Source organism: Eulemur rufifrons, chromosome 3 (assembly GCF_041146395.1).
Source record: "Eulemur rufifrons isolate Redbay chromosome 3, OSU_ERuf_1, whole genome shotgun sequence".
Classification (NCBI taxonomy): domain Eukaryota; kingdom Metazoa; phylum Chordata; class Mammalia; order Primates; family Lemuridae; genus Eulemur; species Eulemur rufifrons.
The window spans coordinates 67,454,196-67,469,743 of record NC_090985.1 but is presented as its reverse complement, the minus strand read 5'-3'; the positions used below and the strand labels follow the sequence as shown (position 1 = coordinate 67,469,743).

At 35.0% G+C, this 15,548-nt stretch overlaps 1 protein-coding gene across 1 annotated transcript in view; it reads right to left on the bottom strand.

Annotated features, from left to right (window-relative positions):
- Positions 1-15,548, bottom strand: part of PIP4P2 (phosphatidylinositol-4,5-bisphosphate 4-phosphatase 2) — a 49,444-nt gene that overhangs the window by 17,274 nt on the left and 16,622 nt on the right. Inside the window, exons 2-4 of the mRNA XM_069466242.1 lie at positions 11,797-11,945; positions 6,146-6,252; positions 4,942-5,065 (exon numbers count right to left, since the gene is read on the bottom strand). Of these exons, the coding sequence (XP_069322343.1) occupies positions 4,942-5,065; positions 6,146-6,252; positions 11,797-11,945 (380 nt within the window). The remainder of the gene's footprint in view (positions 1-4,941; positions 5,066-6,145; positions 6,253-11,796; positions 11,946-15,548) is intronic.

Here is a 15,548-nt window from a genome sequence, read left to right as displayed (position 1 = left end):
TGATTTTACTTTTTTCCTCATTTCCTTTTCCATCCTCTTAACAGTACAGTCAATTCTCTCTCTCAGATTCTTTATGCTATTCCTGACCATAATCATCACTTTGCTGAATAACAAAAGCTAAGCATCTAGTCTTGTGCATCTTCAGGCTTGCCCCTATGCGATCCATTCTATATACAGCATCCACGTATATAAAATTAAGCATAAAAGCGCTTTTGTAGTTTTCCATTATCCTTAGGATAATGTCACTTACTCTAGGTTAGGTGCTTCTGTGTGTGCACTAAGAACACTATATCTCCCTATCTAGTCCAAACACATTTCATATAATTCTAGTTTTATAATAAATGTCTTTTCCCTCCTATTAGATTATAAGACTCCACGAAAACAGAGACTGTACTTCTAGCTCACCACTGTTTCACCAGTACCTAGCCCAGTGCCTGATACATCCTCAATACATATTACTGAATAAATGAAATCAGCTCATTTGTAATGTGAATACAAGGAGTATTCAAGGCAAGGATTTGAAATATAAAGCATAACAGGGCAGAATGCAAGATATTTGTGGAAGGGAGATTCCTGAAGTAAGTTGAAAAAATCTATTTTGAAGATTTTTAAATTGCATTACTTTCAAAATATAATTTGTTCACATATAGGAAAGAAAAGGAAAATAAATATGTTTAATATATATTTAGTCAATTCACTTAATATGTATTGGTATCTACAGAGTATATTACCCTATATTAAATCAATATATAGTGATTTTTAAAAAGAAAATTGTTATCTATCCCCATCAAGCATATTTTCTAATTTACGTACTTAGACACTGATTCAATCAATGAAATATAAATGCAAGGAAAAAAACGTCTTTTGTCCTACTAGATCAAAAAAAAAATCCTAGCAATTCTGGTTAAATGGTAGTAAATTGAATAAATGCATGCATTTCTATTTCTTTTTCCAAACCTGACTAAAATAATAGTAAATCAATTTAAAATTATATCATTCCATAAGGACAAAAAAAAAAAAATAGAGGGGAAATGACCTCAAATTTTTGGACAACAGAAAGCAGATGGGTACTTGGCAACTCCCTTAGGGTAAGGGATGTTGAAACTTGACTGCCTATAGAAAGATGCGCCAATGGCAGCAGCCTGGCTCACACTGAAGAACCCAGAATAAGTCAGGTATTGGATCTACCAGGTATTTTCAAAGGCAGAGTTAACAGTAGCAATAAAAGCAGGAGGATCACACTCCCAAGTTCATTGCAGCATTATTTACAATAACGAAGATATGGAAACAACCCAAATGTCTGTCAGCAGATGAATGGATAAAGAAATTGTGGTATATACATACAATAAAATATTATTCAGCCTTTAAAAAGAAGGAAATCCCGCCATTTGTGACAACATGAATGCACCTGGAGAACGTTATGTTAAGTGAAATAAGCCAGGCACAGAAAGGCAAACACTGCCTGGTCATAGTGATAGTTGCCAGGGGCTGGGGGCGGGAGGTGGGGCTGGGAGCCTGGGGGGGGCAGGTGGGAAATGGGGAGAGCAGGTGGGGAATGGGGAGATGTTAGTCAAAGAGTACAAAGTTTCAGTGAGACAGGATGAATAAGTTCTGCAGATCTCATGTACAGCATAGTTAGCTATAGCTTGCAAAACTGTATTATAGACTTGAAATTTACTAAACAGGTGGATCTTAAGTGTTCTCACCACACACATACAAAAGGTAACTATATGCGGTCATCAAAAAGTTTAATTAGCTTGATTATGGTAATCGTTTCACAATTTATATGTATACCAAAACATCAAGTTGTACACCTTAAATATATATAATTTGTTTGTCAATTATACCCCAATAAAGCTGGGAAAAACAATGAGAAGTATTGCTTGTAAATTCTTCCTCCATATCACAAAACCAGAAAACTACCCCTTCTCAACACATGTAAGTAAAGAGTGATTTATTCTAAAGAGAAATTTGACTACAGAGCCTATGGACTTAGGAACACCAGGCACAGAAGGCAAGAATAAAATATATTCTAAAAACAAAGGAAGTAAAGTCTGTAGCCTGAACAGTGGATAAGATCTTCACCCCTATTACCTCTCTTAGCTCCTAGAATGCTGTCTCTCAGGCATATCACCCACAAGAGATTGGAGGGTCCTTCCCCAGGGAAACTTGCCCTAAAAAAAAGACCAATTGGTACTAATAGTTGACAGCTTTTCAAAGAAAGAGAAGGAAGGACGGGGGCGGGGGGTGGAGGGAGGAGGAAAATGAGAAGTCATCATTAGCCCCTACCGGCATGCATTGAGATTCTAAGCAGTGACTTATTCCCAAATATAAATGAAATTTTGAATAAAACTTCTTTCATAAAGGAAAAACAAATACTGAGGCGGTAGGATCACATGAGTCTAGGAGTTCAAGACCAGACCAACCTGGGGAACACTGCAAGACCCTGTCTTTTAAAAAAATATAAAAAATAAATTTTAAAAAAATCAAAAAAGTGGGGAGAAAACAAAGACAAGGCATAGAGAAGAACAATACCTCATAAATAAATATAATGAATAGCTTCAGAAAGATGCCATAAAGAAGGCAATGCCTTAAAAAAAAAAAAAGAAAAAAAGAATCAGAATAAACAAAGGCTCTTGGAAATTAAAAACTAAATTAGATCATCTAAAATTAAAAATTTTAATTACATTTAGAAGACAGAGTAGCAGAAGTTTCCCAGGAAATAAAACAAAAAGCCAAAATTTAAAATAAAATGTAAAACAAGAGAAAGAGTCAATTCAGGTGATCTCACATAAGGAGTTCTAGAAAGAGGGAGCAGAGAAAATAGAGTGGACTGTAAGACAGCCCACTGAATATCCAGACGATGAGCTCATAAAGACCCTCACTAAGGCATATCTTCATGAAATTTCAGAACACTGGAGAAAATCAAAGAGGAAAGAGAAAATAAAGAGGAAAAAATATGTCATATCAAAAGGATCAGCGGTCAGAATTGCAACTGATCTCATCAACAATGGAGCAAAGCTTTCAAATTTCTGAGAGGAAACAACTGGCAACCTAGAACTGTACATCTGGACAAATTATGAAGTGAATGTGAGATGAGATTCAAAACCACTTAAGAAATAAAAGGGCTCAAATTTATTTCCCTGCATATTTCCAGAAAGCAAAGAGAAGATGTGCTCCACCAAAATAAAAGAATAAACCAATAACTGAGAATGGCACGGGATCCAACACAGGAAAGAGGTAGAAGCAATTTGCAGAATGATGGCGAAGGGAAGTCCCAGGATGATAGCTGTGTACCAGGAAGCCTAAATAATAGATTCTCTTGTATGTTTGACTGTATCGACAGGAATTTTATAGTTTTATAAAAGAATATGAGAAGAATTAATAATTTGTACATAGAAAATTTTTAAAATCCAGAGAAGAGGGGTAATTATTTATAAATCCAAGCAAATGTTAAAAGTCATACAGAAGAAAAATGTACCTTATTACTTGGCTCATCTGTGAACATAATTTACCTAATCATAAAAAATGTAGGCTGGGTACAGTGGCTCATGCCTGTAATACCAGCATTTTGGGAGGCCGAGATGGGAGGATCACTTGAGGCCAGGAGTTTGAGACCAGCCTGGGCAATATAGCAAGACCTCATCTCTATAAAAAATTTAAAAAACAATTAGCCAGGTACAGTGGCACACGGAGGATAGCTTGAGCCCAGGAACTGGAGGATGCAGTGAGCTATGAACATACCACTGTACTCTAGCCTGGGTGACAAAACAAGACCCTGTCTCAAAAACAAAAAAGAAAAAGAAAAAATATAAATGCTAATTATTAATTGAACACAAGTTATAATTCTACCAGGAATATGGAAGTGGGGAAAAGAATATGAGTGGGAAAGTATACGAGTGCTAAATCCTTGCATTTTACAAGATAGTGGATAATGTCTACAACTGCTTAATTAAAAAGCAAAAGGATAAGCAAACAATTTAAACACATGGAAGTGAACATCAGCAGAGCAGCTGAAAGAGTTGAAAGTATTTGACTGATAGTAACTGGTGGTCAGCTAGATGAGGAGACTACAGTCCTATCTGAAATTTAGAATTACATACATGAATTACTTTAATAAAAGTAAAAATTAGAAAGAAATAAAGCAAATCACCTACAGTTTATTAAGCTCATTCATTCCTTAATGACAGCAGGTCTTGTTTATAGTCACCCATGCCTACACTCTAGAAGGTATCTTTAATACTCAAGTTCTAAACACAATCCTTTGTGTCCTATATAAACTAAACAACAAAAGAAAAACTGTTCTTGCCATTTCTGAAAGGGGAAGTCAATATAAAATTAACTATTTTTAAAATCAAACTTTGAGTTTAAGTTAGAAATAGTAAAGCAACAACTTCTATAACTTTTGTTCATTATCAAATTACCTATACTTTCTTTCTTTTTATCTAATGATTTTTCTAATTGTGAGTATCGGTGTTAATTCCCTTTACACCAAAAATAATTCTTAAAAGTCAGAAAATTTTTGATAAATTATATTAAGGAGTTTTTCTTGAATCTAGAAGCCATGAAGCAAGGCCACTGCATGAGATCATGTACTTTGTGCTCTGCTGAGTAGGTGAGAGTAGGGCTAAGATTCAGCTGCTCACCAAGCCAAGATACCATGGAGCTAAGCTTGGAGGAAGGGGCATTGTTTTTCATTGGCTTACAAAGAGAGGATCCTTTTGGGAATTGGGCCAATCAGAGGATGCAGCTATCATCTAATTCCCAAAAGATGCTGTACATCCTAGCTGTACTTCTGCTTAACTATCTTCCTAAATAAGACTCTATTTGAATCTTTTAATCAATTTGCACATGGACAAGACTATGAGCATTGGTCAAATCTATAAGATCATGAGTCATATTTACAGATTGATGCCCTATGACAAACGTCCAGTTACTTACCAGGAATGTGTTTCCACAGTGCCCACACACGACTCTTGTACCTTCTGGTTGGACTGGCAATGCAGGTTGAGCTGGTTGTTCTTCAGAAATAAGCATTACCGGGCCAAGGTTAATTATGCGTCTACTACAGAAAGAGAAAGCAAACAACTTCACTATCCCAAAATGGACTGAGAACAAAACCTGCAACATATGGCCAAAAATATGAAATATATCAGTGAAAATATGTTATACTTGTTTTATAAATTAAATGAATTAAGTGTCAAGTTTTGGAGCCAAAATCACAGAATATAGCAATAGTCTATCAAAAGCAAAAAAAAAGAATCTTTTTATACTGGGATAGAAATCACATATTATGGCATTGGTCCTAGTCAATAACCTTAGGAATCATTTAACTGCCATTTCCAAGTTTTTATAAGTTCAAATCAGAAAACAGTTCTTAAAATCCCTTACCTAAGAAGACAATTCAAATTTGGTAGAAGATTAAATAAGTTAAAAATATTCTAGATCAACTAAAATGTGTGTGCCATTAAGGTACCAAAGTCCTGGCTTAAAACCAAATTTCTCTGAGCAGTTTGGTATTCCTTGATGCCTATTTAATCAAAGATAAAAAGAAAGCAAAATGGGAGCCTCCTTTCCTTTCTATTCTCCAGTCTACAATCAGATGGGGCTGTAAATGACTCATGTACTGTTTGAAAAATCCAGAGAGATTACAGGAAAAAAATACAATTAGATCCTTATATACTTGTGTCTGGGCACATCTATAATGGCATTTGGCATGGATAAATAATTCCAGAATTTATTATATACAATATGCTCAGCAGAGACTAGTGTAGCATACAAAGAGATACACAATGACAACTAAAACACTTCCAGGTTAAGATTAATTATATCAAAGATAAAATTACTGGTTATTTTTAAATAAGTTCAATGAGTCACTGATTTATTACAGCACATTAATTACTTATATAACATAAAGAAAACATTCATTGCTCATTTAAGAATATTATATCCTACAAATACCTATGCCCGTTAAATTCAAACTAAACATATCATTCCTCTAACAAAAAAAAAAAAAAATCTAGGTCCTGTAATTACTTGGAAGACAAAGACTGTCTAGAACAAAGCCTGGCACACAATAAGCCTTTAATAAATACTTGTTGAATGAACAAATGAATGAATGAATGAATGAATCTTTATCTCTTACCAGTTGGGTCTCGGACATCCTATTCGCCGAGATGTGTCCTTACAAATGAGGAGACAATTACAAGGGCATCTAACATATTTCTTCCCTGTTGGGGGGTTTTTGATTGGCTAGATAAGAGAAGAAAATGTAAGCGCAGCAAATTAACCAAAGTACAGCTTGTTAAAGTTTGTTTGTGTTTAAAAAGGAAATGATTCTCTTAAAACTAAGGCTCCCTATAGTGCTATCAAAGTACAGTTTAAGGAAAAGTACGTTGCCAATGATGTCAAATAGAACATATGTTGGCAAGCATTCTATGAAATTTTGGGAGCTAGAGATTTAATTATTAAGGGTATATTTCAAAATTAGTTTGTACTGGCCTTTTAATATGGGAGGAATATTTAGTGCACACCAAGAGATGTTTTCTCTTTAAAGTTCACAAGACAAGGTCATCTACCTATCTGGCCACGTGCAAACATCCACAGAGGATTCATGCACCTATCCGGAAAGAATGAGCTCAATGAGCTCAGTAAGCAGAATAATGGGGAAAGAGGAGTACATGATAAACTTGATTTTTTTTTTTTTTTTTTTTAAGATAGAGTCTCACTCTGTCGCCCTGGGTAGAGTGCAGTGGCATCATCATAGCTCATTGCAACCTCCAACTCCTGGGTTCAAGTGATCCTCCTGCCTCAGCCTCCCAAGTAGCTGGGACTGCAGGCGAGTGCCACAATGCCCAGCTAATTTTTCTATTTTTAGTATATGCAGGGTCTCGCTCTTCCTCAGGTTGGTCTCGAACTCCTGAGCTCAAGCAATCCACCTACCTCAGCCTACCAGAGTGTTAGGATTACAGGTGTGAGCCACACTACGCCCAGCTAAACTTGATTTTTTCTTAAACTTTACTTATTAGAATATATGAAGTGATTAATTTCATGACACACTTTAACTCAAAGACTTGTAATCGCTTTTCATACTAGTATTTCTTTAAAAAAAAAAACCTATAGTAAGTTTAAAAGCAAGAATAAATAACACCAAAGAAAGCACTCCTTGCCATACTATTAAGGGGATATTTCAAAATTAGTTTGTAGGTCAGTAAATTAGGTCAGTAAATATGAAATGTCCAATTTAGAATCAAAAGTGTAGTTTATTATATCTCAAACAAGCAGCAGTACAAATAAAGTATGCGCCTAAACTATTGACACAGTTTTGCCATCTTAACAGTAGCTTGTTTGTGCCAGTGAAGAAGCCTGGAGAGCGGGTGGAGATGAAATTGCAAAAGTTGCTTTCCACAGCTTGTTGAGAATTGAATGTTTTTTCCTTGCAAGAAGTGGTCCAAAGCCTGGAACAAGTGGTAGTCAGTTGGTTCAAGGTCTGGTAAATATGACAGAGAGTTTCCAAGTCCAGGCTCTACAGTTTAAGCAGCGTTGTTTGTGCCACATATGGTTGATTGCTGTCTTGCAAGAGGATTGGCCAGTCTTGGCTGCTTAATCACAAGCATCCTCATCATTTCATGAAACTGGTTGCAGTAGACATCCACTGTAATCGACTGACCAGGTTTCATGAAGCTGTAGTGGATGATACCAGCGCTGGACCATCAAACAGACACCATTAGCTTTTTTTGATGAATATTCAGTTTTGGACTGTGTTTGGGCACTTCATCTTTATCCAACTATTGTGCCAAATGCTTGCGATTGTCAAAAAGAATCCATTTTTCATCACACATAACAATACAGTACAAAAATGGTTCGCCTTTATATCGCGACAGCAAAGAAACACCAGCTTTGAGAGGATCTCTCACCTGACACTTGTTTAACTCACGTGGAACCCATCTATCCAGCTTCATCTTGCTGATTTGTTTCAAATGATCCAATTTTGTTTGAATAATAAGGTCAAACCTTGCTGCTATTAATAATTTACACGCAGGTTGAGATGGATTCGCTTCCACTACAGCTTTCAGCTCATCGTTGTCCACCTTGGTCTCAGGTAGCCACAGGGCTCATTTTCAAGATTATCATAAAATCACCAGAATGGAATTTCTCAAACCATGGATGTACTGTGTGTTCATTAGCCACGTTCTTCCCAAATACTTTGTTGATATTTCTGGCTGTCTGCACTGCATTGGTTCCATGACAAAACTCATATTCAAAAATTAATACAAATTTTTGACTTATTCATAGTTTCACAAAAATTGCTCTAAAAAAATTTGAAAAATAATCACAAGCCAGAACATGCGTTTGAAAGACTGAGGATGTACCTTCACAATAAAAATAAAACAATAAGTGTCAAAGTGAAATGTCAGAGGTATCAATTGTCAAACTTAGTACTTAAAGAAATAGGACATTTCATATTTAATAATCTTAATAGGACATCAGCTTGTTAAACTAAATAATTTATGATGCACTGAAAGGAACAGACTATCACTCCTGTCGCATTTCTGTCAAAAATGTGTAACCTGAAGCTAATCATGAGGAAACATTAGACAAACTCAAACTGAGAGATGTTCTACAATATATCTTGTTTGTACTTTTTGAAAATGTAAAGGTAATAAAAGACAAAGAAAAAGTTTCAGACAAGGGAACATTAAAGAAGCATGAGAATCAAATGCAACATGTGATTCTGGTTTGACTGCCGGGCCAGATTGTTTTTTTTTCAGAAAGGACATTAAGGGGACAAGTGGGGAAACATAAATTAGGTTAGCAGATTAGATAACAGTATTGTTATCAATGTTAATTTCCTGCATTTGATAATTGTACTGTGATTGTATAAGTGAATAATCTTGTTTTTAGGAAATTTACACTAAAATATTTAGGGTTAAAAGAGTACCATGTCTGCAATTATCATAAAAGTTTCTGGGAAAAGATTATTCATTTAGAGAACACTACTATAGCAAAATGTTAACATTTGGGGAATGTGAGAAAAGGGCATGGGGGAATTGTCTGTACTATATACAATTATTTTGGTATATTTTCTGTGCGTGCAATAATGTAAAAAATATTTTAAAAATGTAGGTAAATAACATTGGTAGAAATACATAAAAGTTAGCAAAAGCCACTAAACTATATTATAGATAACTAAATATGAATATATAAATTCACAAGCCTCTCAAACGTTTACCTGCAGTTTTTAAAGTATCAAGAAAAACATAAATTCGGTTAATATCTGAATATTTGAAATTTACCATTAAGTAAATATGTGCTTGACAAATGACAGGGTTTGTTTTTATATTTTATTCTCACCTCACTTCCAGACCTCAGTTCCCTCATTTGTAAAACAAGGCAACTCAACTATTAGATTTCAAGCACTGATCCTCTCCTCAGTGCTAGACCTTGCTCGTCATGTCTGGTCTACAGTGAAGTGAGGGAGAAAAAAAGACTTGGACATTGTACTTATGCATAAGTTTTAAAATTCTTACTTGGTAAAATGAACTCTTATGTTCCAGGCACTGTGTTGAGCCTTTGAACCCTATAGTCTCAACAGCAACCCAAAGAGGTATGTATTATTGTAATAATTATACCACTTTACATGAGAATACGCATGTTTAGAGAAGTCCCCAAGGATATGTATTAATAGCTACTAAGTAGCAGAGCTAGGACTCAAACCCCAGCCTGTCAGCCTCCAAATCTCAGGCCCCTGCTCAGGTACACAGTCAACTAGTGCCGCCACTCTTTCTCCGGGACTTCTCAAATTTTCCATTAACTTGTCCTAGAAATCATTTCTCCTTTAACCTTAAATTCTGCATTCTCCAAACCTCTCTCTTTTTCTCTCTCTCTCACACACACACACACACACACACACAACACACACAACCTTACTTCCCTTCCCAATTCTATCTACTGAAATAAAAAGGACTTTTATTAACTTTATGTTTTGTTTGTTTGTTTTGTTTTTTAATCTCCACAGGTATATCAAGTTCCTGGGGGAGGAGAGATACATTGATACTTTGGTTTAGGTGACCTAAGGAAAATGAATCACAGCAAAACTGAACAAGGGACAGTGATAGCAGACATAAGGGAACTGCTCTGTTGGGCCTTAGCCCTTTTTATCTGTTGTTTTCAACCTGGAATTTCTCCAAAGAAGCTCCTAGGTGCCTAACACTTCTTCATTCATAAATTTAAGATCAAGTTACATTTGAAACATTAGCAAATTGTACGTTAAGGTACTCCACGAAGACTTCTTTTTCCCCCACTTTTTTCCTTTTCTGTAATGTTACTGATTCCACACAAGGCAATCTGATTAGATACTATTCATTTTTTCTAGAATGATTGATATTTCTTTACTCCAGAAGGGCAGTAATTATGTAAAAATTTCAGCATAATTTCTCTTATGTCCAGAAGTAGTATACTCATTGCCAAGCCACATTGATCTTGTATGCACTCATCTTAGAAAAGTAGTCAGATTGATGCTGTTTGCTAAATCCATGGGACCTTTGAGATTCCTGCATAAATGACCTAGTCTGTTCCTGTGTTGCTTCCAAGTCTAAACATAAAATTTAAAACTCTTTTTTTCTTCTCATTAAACAACAAAAGTTGGTATGGGTGGAGGAATTGGAGAAGAAATTAACACCAAAATCAAATCCACAAAAACCTTTAAGGCACTGTTTTTTGTAATTGCTATTTATATCTAACAATCCTTATTTGCTTGTCAACTCTGCAAAGAGAACTAAAGAAGTTAATGCTAATTGAATTCACTAGTCAGTGTTCAGCTTATAATGAAAATAACTGGTTTGGTAGGTATAATCTACTTAGACAATAAAATTCTTCTCTAAATGATGTCCTTTATAGAAAAAATCATTTACAAAGAAATATATTGCTTCATGACTTAAGGTTTTATTTTATGACTTTTCTATAAAACATATAAAGCCTAGTATCTGTATTTTATGGCTCTTCAAGACACAGTGATCACTAGCTAACTTTTTAAAGACATTTCTAAAGAAGAAAAAATACAAACACCAAAAATTAACTTAATATTTAATTGTAGATTTTGAAAGAGACGGAAATTTTAAAAATAAAGCCTAACTATGATAGTAGAAACATATTTCATCTAAACCTGTATACACTTTACCAGTTTATTACTTGAAACTATAAAATTTTTGCTTAAAATTTAATTGCTCCCTAAAGTTCATTAAAAAAAATACCCTTCAAATTTTTTTAACATTTCACTAAATTAATATTAAATAAATAGAATAAAATACAAATCTATTTATAAACCCTTTGGCACAGATGTCAATAATAAATACATAATCACCAAAGCCTAGAAAAACAATACTGACATCCTACAGAAATAAAACAAGTTTAAATAATTTTCCACATAATAAGGACAAAGTACACATTTGTCATGAAGTTTAGTATACAGTATTTTCATTTTAGTAAAAACCAGAATGGATTTAGTTGTGATGTGGATAGATACTGAAGATATTTATAAATAACCACCATGGTCAGTTTTGTTTTAGAAAGTAAAAAGCCAAATGGCATCATATTTAAATTCACCATGAAATTCTCTTAATGGAGTTAGCTTTAAACACATGGAGGCATCCTAAAGAGAGAAGAAAGTGCTACAAAAGATTGCCATGTTTGTATCCAGCCCATATCTACTTTTAAGTAACATTACTGAAGTACTTCCTTTGAGAATAAGATGTCAGATAACAATTTATGCTTTTATTAATGGAAATCTCCACTTACCGTAGCTTCATTGCAAACCGTGCACTTAACCACATGCTGGTGAAGCTTGCCGTCCAAATTGATTAGGGACTGGCACACACGGCAGTTTATTACTGGAATACCACTGGCATCTGGACTGGCAATGGCTGTATATGGAGGTGGGAGTTCCGCTGAAAAGGAATTAGTCACTGAATCAGAGTCTCACAGAAATTATTATGGCTGGCTTGAGCATATAAGCAGTAGAAGTAAAGTAGAAAATAAAGTTAAAAACTAAAATTTTCCCACATTCTTTATGTTTTTAAAGCTCACCAATTGATCTTAGTTTTAGAGCATAAACATGCATATAAACATACACAAGATTATCTTTTCAAGCAGAATAATTCTTAACTCTGATAAAATACAAATCATGTTTGCCTAGCCTATCCCCATAACCTAGTTTCCTTTTATTAATCTATACTCAAAATATCCACTCCATTCCTATGTGTAAATTCATAAAGCCTGTCATAGGAGAGTGGTGATTTATGCCTAAAGTAAAAATCTAACACTAGTGATCTGACTACCAAGAAACAGAAATGATATATGAAAGCAAAGTTTTAAAATTGCTTGTACATACACATAAATTGTGTAGCTGTCATGCTCTTTATATTAGAACCAGTACAATGACTGCTGGCTATAGTAAGAATAAAACAAGGTTTTAGAGGCAGTGAAAAAGAGACAAAAATGAAGGAAAAACTAAACTTATCACATTACTTTTATGTATGTTCATACTACTTTTGTGTATATTTAAAAATTCCCATAATACAAAGAAAGACACACAAACACACACTGCTTTTTTTTTTTTTTTTTTGTGAGTCAACTTAAGTTGACTCAGTAAAGGGTGAAGGCCCAGTTTCAGCGTTAAGTGTTCATCTATTAATACCAGAGTGTATATTTGTTACAGAAATATGAGGAAAAAAAACTTTTGATATACTACTCTGGAATGGGATTTCTAAAGTGGTCTGCCTAACCCCTTCCCGTAGCTTTCTCAGCTGTGGGCATAGAAGGCCCTTTCAAGGTAAGGTGTTGTCTTAGGGCATTTAGAAAAAGCCAAACCCTAACACATGACTGAAGCACCACGAGAGAGGACTGACATCTCAAGGGGCTTCTGTAACACTACAGAATACAATCACAATAGCTAATCATAAAAAGAGCTATTTTCAAAATAGTGGTTTCCTATCCACTGCATTAGATTCTGAACTCTGTGATATTTCAAAAAGAGTTAGAGCATAACATATTACATTATGTTTAAAATCCACATGTTACTACCTGGCATCCTTGGGTTCATCACAGAGATTTTTTTCAGATTGCTAAGGATTAACAACAAGTGGTATTCATTCAAAAGATTCATAAGCCAAATTTCTGCAGCAGCCAAGTTTCTGAAAGGGGCCAGTTTGAAATGACAATATGCTCTCATTTCTGGGAGGCTTATACCACAACACTGCCAAACATTGAACTTCAAAAGAAGCTATACGTGTCTTAAATTTTAAAAATAGCTTTAAATCCTTGAAAGAATTTGAGCTTGATCCAGAGTGACCTGTAATGTATTAATCAAGAAGATTAAAACAGGTTAAGGGACAATAAGTCAACAATACACTTAAGGCCTTGCAATTTGCAGGTTGCTTTATCAAATCTCAATACAGAGGGCATCGTTCCCAGGGAAAATAATACGTACTTCACTAGAAATTCAAGACACACTGTCTGCTGTATAATAATGAATATTCTTTTAATAATTATTTGCAGTAGCATTATTAATAAAAGTCGGTTTCCTCTCTTGCCTTGTCCCTAAATTGTGAAGTAACAAGATGTAGTTCTCCCATAATCCCAGATCTCCATCTCACACAGAATGACAGAAAAAAAATACTAAACATAATCAAGACACTTTTATAAAGAAAACAAATGCACTGGGGGTAATAAGAGGAGGCAAAACATTGCAACTACACAAAAGGACACCGAAGTCCATTCATTCCATTAAGCAAAAGCTTTGCTCAAAGGATTCTCCCAAGAGAAATTCAGAGTGATCTTCAGAATCACCTGAAGTGCATCAGAGCCAACAAAAACCTGTGAACTGTTCCTCTAAGATTTGCACTACGTAAATTTTAATCTGTCAAAAGAGAAAGGCTTCAGTGGCAAAAAGTATGCTTAAATCTACTCTTTGGAGGCTTGGAAAGTAGAAGGACACAACCACCAGTGAGGATTAGAAATCTAAAGTGGGAGGGACTATAAATCCCATGTGGCCAGGGGTACAACTGGCTTGTTCACTACAGCTTCACCAGCACTTGTCACGGTGCCTGGTCTATGACAGATGCTAAGTATTTGTTGGATGGTGGAATGAATCAATGAATGAGAGAATCACTGAAATTTATCAGACATATCTATCTCTCTCAGAAAAATAACGTTAGGTATATTACCACTACTCTCCTTGCAGAGGAGCTAGGGTCCTGGCAGGGAAGTATAGCTTGACTGAAAACAAGGCCTTCTTTTATATAGAAGAATGCCTTCTCCAAATCAGGCATTGAGAGGTGAAATAGTCAGGGGATGCTGGCCTGGCCCACCAGATAAATGGAATCAATGCAAGAGATCAATAGAATGACAGATGCTGCAGCCTAATTGCTTCACTAATCATTGCTTCCAGGCCTTTGATTTCAATTTTCTGACCATTACTTCAGCCCTAAACTGTTCTAGAGATATTTCCTATACTTTTGGCTTCTCCCTATCAATCAGATTTTGCCCAGGGAAACCTTCACCTGTAGCTCTATCTCCTCTTGTAAGGGACTTGTAATTTGAGAAATTCCAGTTTGTGAACCTACAATAATTAGCTACTTTGATGTATTCATTTTGTCTTTTCACTTTAAAACAACATATCACCACTATTATACCTATTTTAAATTTAAAAATCCGCTGTAATCTCAGAACCCAAGTTCATTAGATATTGAAAGTCACAAAAATTCTTCATTTTGGAAGAGTTTTACTTGTTATTTAACACATTGACTGCCACGTTAGAAAAAAAAATGTTTTCCTTGGGGCCACGGTGTTTTATTACAAAAATAGAATAAAAACTTTGAAAACAAAATGATCCTTTCTAATTTAATGAAAAATGAAATTTATTGACTTCTATTCATTTAGTCCACATTTTTATAATTTGTCAATATTAATTGTAACAATAAGAACATCAACAAGTAAGCGTTTCATGAACCAACTGCAGGGTTTTGCCCAGGTTTTGCTTCACGAGGCCCTGAGCTCAAAACTAGACTGAGTTAAATACAACTCACCTGGCAGTTAATGTGTTAAACAATGGTCATTTTCTCTGTGAGGTTTGCTCTTAAGCTTTTTTCCTCCATGTGAGCAATATTTGTCAGGCCAGTAGTTCTTAATCCTAAAAAAAACCTCCCTCAAAGCTCCAGAATAGCACAGTGTTAGAAACTCGAACAATCTTAGGAATTATATTTTACAAAGGAGCAAACTAAAGCCCAGAGATTCGGACTTTTTAAGGGTTATATAGAACTTTATCAAAGCCAAGAGCTGACTTCTCTCCCAGAGATCTCTCCACAATCATAGCTGTCTCCCTTAATAAATAATGACAATATAGGGAAAAAATATATAAGGACCAATGAACAGATTTTATAGAAACAGGCAAGAATCTGATTGATAATGAAGATTTCTAGAGAATCAGATCTGGGCTAAAGGGGATTAGGAGGAGGAGGAGGAGAAGGATTGAGTCAGGGGGAGAAAAATGA